The 14,779-nt window shown below is 45.4% G+C and overlaps 1 protein-coding gene across 1 annotated transcript in view; it reads right to left on the bottom strand.

Moving 5' to 3' along the window:
* Positions 1-14,779, bottom strand: part of ARHGAP44 (Rho GTPase activating protein 44) — a 146,847-nt gene that overhangs the window by 57,981 nt on the left and 74,087 nt on the right. The window contains exons 2-4 of the mRNA XM_068530687.1: positions 13,114-13,153; positions 12,636-12,740; positions 2,166-2,242 (exon numbers count right to left, since the gene is read on the bottom strand). Coding sequence (XP_068386788.1) covers positions 2,166-2,242; positions 12,636-12,740; positions 13,114-13,153 — 222 coding nt within the window. The remainder of the gene's footprint in view (positions 1-2,165; positions 2,243-12,635; positions 12,741-13,113; positions 13,154-14,779) is intronic.

Below are 14,779 nucleotides of genomic sequence, written 5' to 3'. Positions count from 1 at the left end.
AGAGACGGCACCAGTGGACTCTACATTACAAACCTCACCAACTAACCCTTATCTTCTACTAGTCCCTCCTTTACTTACCTTCCTACAATTCGTTGCCCTAGAAACTAACATTTTTTCCTCTGTCTTGTTTGTCACTTCTCTAAAAATCACTGTTCTTTGGTTTAAAATGCTATATAAGCCCAAGTTCCAGCCACCCCTTTGAGTTACTCATCACTGAGTTCTGCCATGTGTACGCACTGCACGTTAATCAAATGTGTACGCTATTCTCTTATTAATCTGTTTTTTGTCAATTTAATTTGCAGGGCCCTGTGAAGGAACCTAAGATGGGAAGAGAGAAAAAGTCCCTTACACCACATTCACTATTTTTTTTTTTTTTAAAGGTTTTTTGTTTTCTGGTTCTTTTTTTTTTTTTATAACCACACTGCACAGCTTGCGGGATCTGAGTTCCCCCACCAGGGACTGAACCCGGGCCCTCAGAGTAAAAGCGCTGAGTCCTAACCACTGGACCGCCAGGGAATTCCCACGCTACTTTTTTTTTTTTTTCCACACTTTTTTTTTTTTTAAAGATTTTTTTTTTTTTTGATGTGGACCATGTTTAAAGTCTTTATTGAATCTGTTACAATATTGCTTCTGTTTTATGTTTTGGTCTCTTGGCTGCGAGGCATGTGGGATCTTAGCTCCCTGACCAGGGATCGAACCCACGCCCCCTGCATTGGAAGGTGGAGTCTTAACCACTGGACCACCAGGGAAGTCCCACTACTGTTTTTTTAAAATGCTATCTTGTTACCTGCATTTCATTCTTTTCTTCTGGACATAATCTACTTCACACATCCTTAACTAGTTTTTCAGTGAGAACACGCAAGTAGTAACTTCTCTAAATCTGTGCCTGAAAATATGTTTATTTTCCCCTTATTCCTGAATAAAGATTTAGTCTATCACTGAATCTAGATATCTTACATTTTCACTCACTACTTGAAGATACTCCTCCATTATTTCCTGGCATTTATTGCGGCTCCTGAATAGTCTGTTACCAGTCTAATTGCTCTTTTATACACAATCATCTCTTTCTCTCGTTGACCTTAAATTTCTTTTTTATTAATAGTGTGTAGTTTTATGACGATGTGTCCAGGGATGGATTTCTTTTGGCTGATCTCAATCAGGACTTCTGGTGCTTCTTAAATCTAAAGACTCATGTCTGTATTCAAATCTAGAAAAGGAAAATTCAGCCATAAACTTCCCTTTCTACTTTCTTCTTCAGGAGCGACTGCTACACATAATGCTGTATCTTTACATCCTGCCATCTGAGTCTCTCCATTTAATGCTGCCTGTAGCCTTACCTCTTGTACTTTATTCTGTAAATTCTAAACTCCAGATCTCTTTAAGTTCACCAATTTCCATATCTGTGTGCAACTTCCAGTTTCTCTCAAGTAAGTTTTTAAATTATAATAAATATAATTTGAATTCTTAAAAGTTCTATTTGGTTTTTCTTTGATCCTGCCTCTTCTTTTTTCACCCCTAGTGTGTTTTGTCTTTATTAAATTTTTAAATTTCATTTTAAACATAATTACTGTTCATTTCCCTTCAGGTTGTCCATGATTTTTAGTTTTTAGGGTCTGATTCTCCCACCGACTGTGCCCGCTGATCTTCTCTCATGATGATTCTATATTTAGTTTGTTTTTATTGTGAGCTCGAAATCAGCAAGGGTTGTTCTTCTGGGAATCCTATAAGTTCTGACATCTGACACCGAGAGATTTCATATTTGCTTCTGCTGGAGCCCAAGGGATTTCAAGCGTCCTTCAACAGCCTTCTCCGCACCCCCCTCCGGGCCACACTGCGGCATGCGGGATGCAGGATCTTAGTTCCCCTACCAGGGATGGAACCCGTGTCCCCTGCGGTGGAAGTGCAGAGTCCTAACCACTGGACCGCCAGGGAAGTCCCAACGGTTTCATGTTAATTTCTCCCCCCTTGGGAGCTGCCGCCTGCACAGACACTATGACTCCTGGACCTGGGGGCTCAATGTCTCACTGGCAACCTTTCCTTCTTCCCCGTCCAGGCTCCAGCCAGACCACAGGTGTCCTCACTACCTCCGTGAGGGCTGTTAGTCCCCTTGTAAGGATGGGGACTCACCTAGATTCAGCACAAACCCATACATGGAACTGCCTTACCCAAGAAGCGTGTCATCTCCCAGCACAGCTGATCCTTCCACCAGACACTGAGCCAGTGTGGTCAAAGGCAACTTTTTCTGAAAAGGAAGAAAACGTGGTAATGAAAACTACTTCAACAGCCACCCACTTACACTAAAATAGCAAGGAGTCAAATCCTTGCCTAGATATTACATTAGCTAAGAAACAAACTGACTTTAAAATATGAATAAAACCTAAAAATTCAGAGGATACAATGGTGGGTTAGACTCAGAGATGTCAAAATTCAGAAAATTAAAACGATTAAATTTGCTAAGTTGGAAAATAAGGCTAAGGTTTACATGCTGCATTTTTAATTTAATTTAATTTTATTTTCATTTTGTTTCATTTCATTTCATTTTTCGGCTGCGCTGTGCAGCTTGTGGGAATTTAGTTCCCCAACCGGGGATTGAACCTGGACCACGGCAGTGAAAGCGTGAAGTCCTAACCACTGGACTGTCAGGGAATTCCCTACATGCTGCATTTTAAAATAAAGCAGAATAGCAGCAGGGAAAAAAGAGAAGACTTCAAACTTATGCTAAAGATTTGAGCCATGCCTTAATTTCTAAAAATCATCTCTCTCGAGAAATATATTAGCCCCATTTTATAAATAAGGCAGCTTATGGTCAAGGAAGAGAGAGAAAAATGTTCACACAGAATTACAATGCAAACAAAATAATCATCAAAATAAGGCATACTCCAAAGAAGATATAAAATGGCCAATGGGCACATGAAAAGATGCTTAACATCATTAGTCATTAAGGAAACCCAAATCAAAGCTGCAATGAGATACCATCTCACACCCACTAGGATGGCTACCATAATATTAATAATTTATATTTTAAATACAAAAAATAAATATTGGTGAGTATGTGGAGATATTGGAACCTTCATGCTTTGCCAGTAGAGATGTAAAATGGTCCAGCACTGTAGAAAAGTTTGGCAGCATTTCAAGAAGTTAAACAAAATTACCATATGGCCCAGTGATTCCACTCTTGGGTATGTACTCAAAGTAATTTGAAACAGATGGCTGAACAAAAACATGTGCATGATGTGAAGAGCAGCCCAATTCACAATAGCCAGAAGGTGGAAACAGCAAAAACGTCCATCAACGGATGAATGAATAAACACAATGTGGTCTATCCATGCAACGGAATATTATGCAGCCATAAAAACGGAATGAACTCCTGACACAGATTACAACATGGGTGAATCTTGAAGGCATCACAATAAGTGAGATAAGCCAGGCACATAACGTACAGTTCTATTTATATAAGATATCCAGAATAAACAAATCCATAGGGGCAGAAGGTAGATTCATGGTTGCCAAGAGCTGGGGGGAGGGGGAAAGGGGAATGACTGATTAATGAGTATGGGATTTCCTTTCGGGGTGATGGAAATGTTCTGGAAGTAGATCATGGTGGTAGTTTCACAATATTGTGACTGTACTAAAAGTCCCTGAACTGTACTCTTTAAAATAGCTAAATTGGTAAGCTTTATGTTATGTGGGAAGAGAGGGAGGGAGGGAAGGAAAGAAGGAGGGAGGGAGGTGGGCAGGCAGAAGGACCACAGCATGATCCATCTTCCCTCCTTAAGTGTCAACAAGCCCTCTCCTTCCTGAGCTGAAACCACCCAGCACACATGGAGAACAGTAAGATAAGAACAGCTAGATATCTGGGACTTCCTTGTCGGCCCACTGGTTAAGACTCTGCGCTTCCACTACAGGGGACACAGGTTCGATCCCTGGTCAGGGTACTAAGATCCCACATGCCGCCCAGCGTGGCCAAAAAATTCAAAAAAGAACAGCCAGATGTCCTCGGGTCTTCCAGTCCCCACTGCCACACAGACAGATCTTCAAACAGAAAGTGATGGAGCCCCTCCCAGCCCAGAATCTCCTGTCTTAGCACCCAGAGACCCTCAGCTGTAACTCGCTTACTCCCCAGCATGAATGGGGTGCCTACCTGGGAACCACACCCATGGTGTCCGAGACCAGACACTGCTCTCATGGAACGTACATCCCAGGGCAGGGAGACAGACACTAAACACACACACTTTGAAGGAGACCCTTTCGAGAGTTGGAAGTGCCATGGGAACAGCAGAAAGCAGGACAATGGGCAGAGTGGGCAGCTGTGGGGAGAGGGCGGTGAGGAGAAAAGACTGCCCCCCACCCCCGAGGGGGGACACTTAAGAAGCAACCTGAAGGGAGAGAAAGTCAGCCATACCTCCAGATGACCTGGGAAGGAACATTCCGGGCAGAGGAACTGCAGGTGCAAAGGCCCGGAGGTGGGCTAGGTAGCCGGCTCAGCATCCCCAGCAGACCAGCGTGGCTGGAGCACAGTGTGTGATGGGGGAGACGTTGGGGGAGGGGGCGGAGGCGAGATGGTGCGGGGCCTCGCCAGCCAGAGGCAGGCACTGGGGTTTCATTCTAGGGGCACTTGGGCACCATTGAGGGCTTGTTTAAGAACAACATGATCGGATTAAAATAACTCAATCCTGAGACAGGCAACTGGAGGACTTGAGAGAGGTACCAAGCTGGAGGTAGAGTTTTAGGAATCTGGTTTGAACATCCCCAGGAGACCCATGGGCTCTAGGTATCTCCGGGGAAGGTCACAGGAGGTAGACCAACCCCCAAGAGTGGTATGGAAGTTCCTAGGGTTCCTGGGGTTAGTCCAGGTGGAGGGGAGCCCAGGACACCAGGTGTCCTCAACGGGTCTAAAATATAACCCCCTCCCTGCCCTTAGACACGTCCACTCCACAGAGGTCAGATCCCTTTCACTCGAGGAATAATCTTGCTACCCCATCATTTCACATAAAATGGGACGTTCTTCTTGGTACAAACGAGACCAGGCAACTAAGTACTAATATATCCAAATTCAAACACCACTTTCTAGTTGTCCTACAAAGCTATTAGGTCCAGGTTTCCACAGACTTAATTAAAGGCAGAGGAACAGTATCTTTGGAGAGCATCTGCTCCCACCCTCACCTTTCAAAAAAAAGTTACTTAAAGCACATTTTAGAAAAATGTCTAAAATGGTTAAAAAAGAAAAGGAGTTGTGCAGGTATAACATTTGTTATGCTCAGAGAAAAAGGATGGATTAAGGTATTAGAGTTCTTGACCAGGGTTAATTTTTGTCCCCCCGGGATGTTTGGCAAAGTCTGGAGATGTATGTGATTGTCACGACGTGGGGAACATCTCCGGTATCTAGTGGGTAGAGGCCAGGGATGCAGCTACGCATCCTACAATGCATCAGAAAGCCCCCTGAAACAAAGAATTTTCCAGCCCAAAACATCAAGAGTGCTGAGGTTTGGGTTTAAAGAAAGGTGTTCAATCTGCAAGTTCCTAAAATATCTGAATAACCAACCACTGAACACGCTCCGCCCACGAATGTCAGGTAGTACAGCCACACAAGACCATTTTGTTTATGCTGAGGATCCAGAGACCCATGACCCACCTGCCTTTCGGGCAGGACTGAAGCCTTTCTGAGTCCTCCTTCAGAATTTGACAAGGAAGCAAGGCAAGGGAGGATCTTGCCTACAGCAGATGACAGGCAACTTCTAATGGCCTGGAAGTTGACATCCTTTGGAGAAATATATCTACCAGTGAGTGGAGTTTTTCCAAATGAAAAAGATCAGTCCAATTAGTCCTTTCAGTGAGTGGAGCAGAAAACCATGCCCAGGATGCCTAGCAGACTGAAGGTCAAGAACAAGAACAGCACTGAGGACCACGAAGCCATCGGTCTTGGGAGGGAGGTGGTGAGGGGACAGCCAGGTGTCTGGTTTCCAGATTCACACAGGAAAAACCAGTTGGAAATGGTATGACTGGAGGGGCCCTTCTCCCAAGCAGGGGGCCAACTTTATCTTCTAGTCATTTCCAGTCACTCAACATCCTCACTGATGATTTTGACATGCTTTTAGGTGGAAAAGAGAGCCACGTTAAGTGACGAAGGACCACAGAATGAGAAAGTTATTCCTGTTTCAACTGCACGTTAATTCCTAAGATTTTAACATGGAGAATAAGCTTTCTCTCTCTTTCTCTATCTCAAATGAATTCATTTTTGAAAAGCGAATGGTACAAAACTCAAAAGGTGCTGGAGGGTTTACAGCAGAAAGTCTTCTCCCATCCTTAACCCTCAGCCACTGGGTTCCCCTCTCCAGAAACCATGCCAGTGATCAGTTTTCTATGTATCCTTCCATAAATATTCTAAGAAGATCCAGTTGTATATGTGAGTGTGTGTCCATTTTTTTAAAATTATTTATTTATTTATTTGGCTGCGCCGGGTCTTAGTTGCAGCACGCGGGATCTTCAGTCGCGGCATGTGGGATCTCACTGACCAGGGATCGAACCTGGGCCCCCTGCATTGGGAGCTCGGAATTTTAACCACCGGACCACCATGGAAGCCCCATGTGTCTGTCTGTCTGTCTGTCTGTCTGTCTGTCTGTCTATCTATCTATCTATCTATCTATTTATTTATTTATGGCTGTGTTGGGTCTTCGTTTCTGTGCGAGGGCTTTCTCTAGTTGCAGCAAGCGGGGGCCACTCTTCATCGCGGTGCGCGGGCCTCTCACTATCGCGGCCTCTCTTGTTGCGGAGCACAGGCTCCAGACGCGCAGGCTCAGCAATTGTGGCTCACGGGCCCAGTCGCTCCGTGGCACGGGAGATCCTCCCAGACCAGGGCTCGAACCCGTGTCCCCTGCATTGGCAGGCAGATTCTCAACCACTGCGCCACCCGGGAAGCCCCCCATGTGTCCATTTTTAACGGACACATTTTCCCTCACAACTGTTAACACATGATATAACCCCCTCTACACTTTGCTTTCCTTTTCATGTAGAGGTATCATTCATGTAATTTCCTACCAAGACATAGAGAGCTGCCTCATCCTTTTTTTTTAAATGGCTACACAGATCATTGAATGAAGATGACAACATGTATTTAAACAAGTCCTGTAGTGATGGTGTAAGGGGATAGGCCACAAGCTAGGGCCTGTGCTTGTGGCCCAGGTGAGGTTCCTAAGAATGCTTTCACTGTAGGGGAGACACTGAGGGTGATGTGAGCACTTGGATTCCAAGGGCACAGGTGTTACTGGGGTAAAACCTCAATTAGTGGTGAGTCTTTGCTTGTGTAGATGCTTTAAGAGTCAAGAAATTAAGAAAAGGAAAAGAAAAGAATCAAGCGATTAGAAGGAAGCTACCAAAAGAAAAAAAGGAAGGAAGAAATGGATTAAGGTGACATACTTTCATGTCAAAAAGGGGATGGTGAAAATCTATAATCAAAGGCAGGCAAATAGAAGAAGTTAATGGATTGCAACTCACTACAGACTACAAATTATTTCTATTTCTAAAGAAATGCTCTGAGACAAAGGAAAAGCTGAGGGCTCGGTAGACGCGGGGTACTGTGCTGATTTATTTAACCTTACGCCTACCCGTGACTGAGGTATTCTTTGCTCTCTCCTCCACACTCTGCTCACCCCCACTTCACGTAGAAGGATACTGAATCTCTGAAGGATTCAATTGCCCACATGTCCAGAAACGCTGCCAAAATGTGTTTCTCTTGCAGACGAGCGTCTAGGCTGAGAGAATCACCCACTATTCCGGGGACCGTTAGCGCCCAGGTAAAGAGACCTTACTTAGCAAGCTTCACCCTGACCAGTGGTTTTCCGGGTCAAAGAGAAGCTATCCCTGATTCTAGTGCGCCGAGAGATCCTTAAGAGCTGAGGGAAGGGGAGACAGAACGTCCCAGGGTTTGGAAGTAGTCGATCTGACTTGTCTGAGATGAGTGCCCTCTCTCAAATTATCTTCATCAGCAGCACAGCTTGTAGGATGACTCAAGAGACAGAAAGTCTCATTCTAATATCCACTCTGTTTCCTAAACATACACACACGCACACACGCCCCTCCATCTCTGAAAACGGCTGTCTACTGTCCGCTAATGCAGGCAGACTTGCTCCTCGGGGCTCAGCAGTTCTCAGTGGTGATTTTGGACTAACGGCGGGGCCCTAATGACAGCAGCAGTTTCTATTTCTTTACTATGTATTCATGTCAAGCACTGCGCTAGGCATTTACATGCATTCCCTCACTTAACTCTCAAACCCTACTGGGTAGGAATTCATTGTTATGACTATTTTCCAAGGGAAGAAACCAAGGCATATAGGGGTAATTGACTTGCCCACTGTCAGGCAAAATTAGGAAGCAGTAGAGCTGGGCTTCCACCTTGGAGAGTCAGATCCCAGCACTTAAACTCAGAGCCATCACGCTAAATCGCTTCCGTAAAGCATAGGAACGAGTCAAACTGGCGCGATGCACTGGGTAGGTTCTGTGCCTAAAATAGGCATGGGCCATCCAGTCGTGACACGTCTATTTTTAGCGCTGCCTACATGTGGCAGGCCCCGTTCTAGGCATTGAGAATGCAGCCGTGATGGGAAGACAAGATCCCTGCTCCCGTGTAGCTCACATACTGGTGATGGGAACAGACACAGCAGCAAATGAATGAGCAGGATGATTTTAGAGGCTAACACATGCTATGAAGAACATGAAACAGGGGGATGTGACTGGGGGAAGGAGGGAGCACACACATCCGGTGGTAAGGGAAGCTGCACCGAGACGGTGACATCTGAACTGAGAATCAAACGGTGAGAAGTTGCTGGTGTGACTATTCACAACAGCGAAGACATGGAAACAACCTAAATGTCCATCCACAGACGCATGGATAAAGAAGGTCTGGTGTGTATATATATACACAATGGAATACTACGCAGCCATAAAAAAGAAGGAAATCATGCCATTTCCAGCAACATGGATGGACCTAGAGATTGTCATACTAAGCGAAGTAAGTCAGAAAGAGAAAGACAAATACCATATGATACCACTTATATGTGGACTCTAAAATATGACACAAATGAACTTATCTACGAAACAGAAACAGACTCATACAGAGAACAGACTTGTGGTTGCCAAGGGGGAGGGATGGATTGGGAGGTTGGGGTTAGCAGATGCAAACGATTATATACAGGATGGATAAACAACAAGGTCCTAATGTAGAGCACAGGGAACTATATTCAATATCCTGTGATAAACCATAATGGAAAAGAAAATGAAGAAGAATGTATATATGTGTATAACTCAATCACTCTGCTGTACAGCAGAAATCAATACATCGTAAATCAACTATACTTAAATAAAATTAAAATAAAATAAAAGGAAGTTGCTGGCCTGAAATGCTGGGTAAGAATATTCCACGTGGAGGGGAGATCCCACACGAAGCCTCCGCATGGATATGAACAAGGCGAGTTCAATCGCAGGTCAGCGCACTTGGAGGATGATGATGGGGGCAGAGGAGGACAGTGGGCGGGGGCAAGAGCTGAGCTCAGAGATGCAGGTGGAAGATGTACCATTAGGGACCAAGGGCCAAGCTAAGAAGCTGGGATTTTGTGCTACAGTGGGAATCCTTTGGTGGGACTGAAGCATCTGATTTCATTTTAAACACTCACTCAGGCAGAGTGAGTGTTGTAGAGACCAGATGATGAAGGGGCCGGGGGGGTCGGAGTGGAGAGCAGAGACCCCGATGGGAACACTGTTGTGTTCAGGCAACAGATGATTGTCACGTGGACCGGGCTGATGAACGCTAAAGCAAATGGAGATTCTTTGGAGGAAGAGCCAGCAGGACTTACTGAAATGCACGTGGGGAAAGAATGAAGAGTAAGGATAAAGGATGATGCCCGGGATGTAGACCCGAGCAAGTGGGTGGATTAACAGTACCATCCCTTCTCTGCTAGGTCCTCCTCCTGTGAGAGCTTCAAATGCTGTAGTTCCTGGCGGGTCTTGATTCAAGGCCCCTTGTGTTCTCACCTGTATTTTCTCCCTGGGTGATCTCATCAACTCCCATGGATTCAACAAGTCCTCAAGCCAGGGACCTGGAAACCCCTCTCCCTTCCTCATACCCCACATCCATTCAACTGCCAAGTCCTGGTACCCTACGTCCAACATCCATCACATCTCCGACCTCTCTCCATCTTCACTGACCCCATCGCGTCCCACCTTGACTGCGCCCCTACCTGTCTAACTGGACCCTGACTTCCACCATAGCCCCACCCCATTTATCCATTCATCACACAATCACCAACAAATCTCATCATGTTACTTCTGATTAACACACTGGCCTCCCACGGATCTCGGGGGAAAAAAATCCAGATGCTGACCGTGGTGAGACCGGGTCCCCTGCCATCCCATCTCACACCCTCTCCTTGTCATTCCCTAACCTCTAGTCACTCGGGTCACCTTCGTGTTGCTCAAAAATGCCAAACGCCTTCCCGTCTCTGGAAAATCCACACATGGCGCACCCTAACCTGAAAGCACTTTTATCAGTGTCAGTGCTGCCACCTTTAGCTTGTCCTTAAAGGTCACTTTGAATTTCTTTTCAGTTTGATCATTTATTCAGTCAGATGAGAATAAGGAAAGACTGCTCAGCTCAAGAAATCATGGGCAGGCACTTCCCTGGCAGTCCAGTGGTTAAGACTTCGCCTTCCAATGCAGGGGGTTTGATCCCTGCTCGGGGAGCTAGGATCCCACGTGCCTCGCGGCCGAAAACACCAAAACGTAAAACAGAAGCAACAGTGTAACATATTCAATAAAGACTTTAAAAATGGTCCTCATCAAAAGAATCTTTAAAAAAAAGAAATCATGGACAAAATCAAGCACCTGTCATCTGTGCAGTGAAATCACTGATCTGTACATGCCTGAGCTTATTTCCACCGCACACGTCTTCCACGTCCACTGCATAGCTGTCCGGTGCATATGGTAATCACTGCACCAGTGTGGCCTGTGCCTCCTGGCATCCTGGCGCTCCCCACGTGGCCCACATGCCCCCTCCTCTGGGGAAGTGTGAGTAACCAACTGCCTTTTCAGTGCCAATCATCCTCTGACCTGTCGGCCTTGCCATATCCCAAATTTGCTATTGATTCATGATATTTTAGAAAACTTGGAGAGCCAAAAGCCTCCTATATAATTCACAAGACCCTCAATCCAATTAAAAGCTTATAAATCTGGGTAACTTGACCTTATCCTCAAGAAATAACGCTAGTAGTAATCAACCTACCAACACCAAAGGTCAGTTTCAAGACTCTGGTGCCAACAGTCAGATGCTACTCTTGACACCAAAATATACAATTCCTGTTGACCAGTTATTTTATTTTATTTTATCTTTGGCCGAGAGACATGTGGGATCTTAGTTCCCCGACCAGGGATCAAAGCTGTGCCCCCTGCAGCGGAAGCGTGGAGTCTTAACCACTGGACCGCCAGGGAAGTCCCTTGACCGCTTGTTTTAAAAACAGTGCTTTCTGGAACAAAAGGACGGAAGTAGGTCACAGGTAGGCCTGGCTACAGGCCCCACACCTGGACCAGCTTCTGGAGTCCCATATACGTGTTTGTTTGATGAAAGGGTTTCATGTCGAAAGCAGTATTGCAAACTCTGCCTTTAGGCTGTCAGGCTCCCCTTGCTGAAAGTCCTGATATACACAGAGTTATTTCCACAGACACTTTCCAAAGCTGTAAACATTTTATTTCTACCACACGTGAGTGATTTCTGCTGGGAATATTAAGAAAGAAGAAACCAGGGCTGGGAAGAGAAAATGGAATGATTGGTAGAGCAAGCGGAGCCGTTCTGGTCCTGCAGCATGAGATGGTGGGCGTTATCAGGGCACATACCATGATAACCAATACAAGTGAGGCCAATAGAACCTGGGGGGCTCGGGGCGACCAATGGGAAGAGAAGTCAACAAGAACTCCAGGTCAGAGAAAATCAAACAGACACCAAACACGTCGATCATAAACTCAAGGAGGAAAGAAACCACCTGGATTGCATCTCCCCTGTAACAAAGCCAAGTGAACAGCTAAGAATAGCTTTTCATCTCTGGTGGACTTGAGGCGGGTGGAGGGGTCAAAGGGAAGCACATCTCCACGATCGTTCACCCCAAGGACCGCTCATTTGATGGAGTCACACTATGCAATGTCTTTAGTACTAATGCCCTTCTAGACAAAGACCCTGGAGCGCTTTCATGTAGCAGGTTTTCTTTATTGCTTCATTACAGCAAAAACAATTTTCACAAGAGCCTTTATAGGCCACCTGTAACCTCCAAAACCGCAGTGTAATTTTCTTCCATGTGATCTTAAGATACTATGGAGGCAAACGGAAGTTGTGAACAAACAGCAGGGGTAAGAGAAAGCTGACGGTCTCCCTCACGGTGGGATCTCAGCGCGCCCCTCCTCTCCTCAGGGGTTGCCCCTGTCTGGGGAGGACAAGGACGGGGACCAAATCTTGCTTGGTGAGGGTAGGGGATGCTTCAGGCAGGGTTATAGGGCACGGAGGGGTGGGAGGCGCTGCCACACCACAAGACAATTCTCAGATACCGCCTGGTCCGTCAGCAGGCAAGTTTCACATCCCCCAGGGCTGGGAGGGCACTTACCGAGCGCTTGTCGGCCTCCGCCCCTTGCTGGCCCTGCAGACATGCCGTGAGCTTCTTGTGTGTGCTGTGGGAGACCTGCTTCACCAGCTCCAGCCGCTTCTCCACCTGCGGACAGAGCAGTGGGTGGGGCTCCTGGGTGAGGGGAGGTCAGAAGTGGGGTCACAGATCTGGACAATCAAGGGACAAGACTGACCCATGTTCCTGCAGAGACAACATCCAATGCAGGAGAAAAGGAGGGGATCACAGACTCAGGGACTCTCTGCTAACCGTGCAATCAAATGCCTTCAAATGTCTCCTGAAAAACCTCACCCAGACTGGTGTTCACAATGCAAGGGGCTATCATAAAGGATAAAAGCTGTGTCTCTAAATAGACCAGATGAGGAGCAGTGGAGCAGCTTGAACAGCATCGGGAAGGGCTCGGCTGTAAAAGGGAATATGTCTTTGGCATCTATGAGCTACAGGCCAGCGACAACCTTACCTGAAGAAGGTCTTCGCTCAGGACTTCAGTCTTCTCTGCCCTAAAGAGAAAATGGAGAGAAATATCAGTTAAAAAAAAAAAACACAAAAAACTAGGAATATAGTCTCATAATTACTCTCCACTCTCTCCCCACTTATAGAGAGATTAGAAAAACAGAGACATTAATAGCAGCTATTTTTTAAAAATTTTGTGGAAGTATAGTTGATTTACAATGTTGTGTTAATTCCTGCTGTACAGCAAAGTGACTCAGTTATACATATATATTCAATATATTCTTTTTCATCTTCTTTTCCATTATGTTTATCCCAGGATATTGAACATAGTTCCCTGTGCTATACAGTAGGACCTTGTTCTTTATCCATCCTATATACACAAGTTTGCATCAACAGCAGCTATTTCTATCAAGAGAAAATATAGACAGTACTGGAATTTACTAGGAACCTCAAGGAACCAGCATTCCAGCAAAAACATGGTAAACAGGATGGTCTGAGGAGTCTCCTGCTACAGCATGGAAACTGGATGAAGCACAACAAACACACTTCTTCTGTCTCCAGATTTTTTTTTTCCAAGTAACAGAATTAAGTAGTTTCCTCCACCCATCCCCCTTGGTCTCCCCCAAACAAACAAGCAAAAGTAGCTTGAATATCTGAGCAGAGATTGATCAACAGCAAACACAGAGACAGCATTGAGTCCTGGTGACAAATGCAAATGCCACCACTGAGATCTGGTCACCAGTGTGAGCCCCCCTACTCCACCCAGAAAGTGGGGGGCTGGAACCGGGGGTTAACACATTCAGGGAAAGACCTTGGACGTCAGCTGGAGTGTCCCAACCTGTTAGCAACCCCTGTCTCACATCAGAGGAGAATGCAAATCTTCTTGGAGCAAAGCGCAAAGAGATACACTCAAAAACACAACAGATAAATCAAAATATAAACTAACCCACAGAAAGAAAAGAAAAAGAACACAAGGGACTTCCCTGGGTGGCGCAGTGGTTAAGAATCCACCTGCCAATGTAGGGGACACGGGTTCGATCCCTGGTCTGGGAAGATCCCACATGCCACGGAGCAACTAAGGCCGTGTGCCACAACTACTGAGCCTGCGCTCTAGAGCCTGCCAGCCACAACTACTGAAGCCCGTGTGCTACAACTACTGAAGCCCGCGTGCCTAGAGCCCGTGCTCCGCAACAAGAGAAGCCACCGCAATGAGAAGCCTGTGCACCACAATGAAGAGTAGCCCCCGCTCACTGCAACTAGAGAAAGCCCGCGCGCAGCAACAAAGACCCAATGCAGCCAAAAATAAATAAATAAATTTTATTAATTAATTTTAAAAAAGAACACAAAGCAATAAAAAACAGAAAGAACAAACATAAAACAAAAAATTAAATGGCAGACTTAAGCCTTAACATAGTCATAACTATATTAAATGTAAATGGCCTAAATATGCCAATTAAAAGATAGATTGACAGAGTGAATTGAAAACATTCAATCTATGAGAATCTCACTTCAAATATGACATAGGCAGGCTGAAGGTAAAAGGGTAGGAAAAGATACCACACAAACATTCATCAAAAGAAAGCAGAAGTGGCTGTATTAATGTTAGATAAAGTAAATTCAGAATAAAGTAAATGACCAGAAACATAGAGGAGCATAATATAATGATAAAAGGA

This window comes from Eschrichtius robustus, chromosome 20 (assembly GCF_028021215.1).
Source record: "Eschrichtius robustus isolate mEscRob2 chromosome 20, mEscRob2.pri, whole genome shotgun sequence".
Classification (NCBI taxonomy): Eukaryota; Metazoa; Chordata; class Mammalia; order Artiodactyla; family Eschrichtiidae; genus Eschrichtius; species Eschrichtius robustus.
Note: the sequence above shows the minus strand (reverse complement) of the source record. Positions and strands in the feature narration are given on the sequence as shown.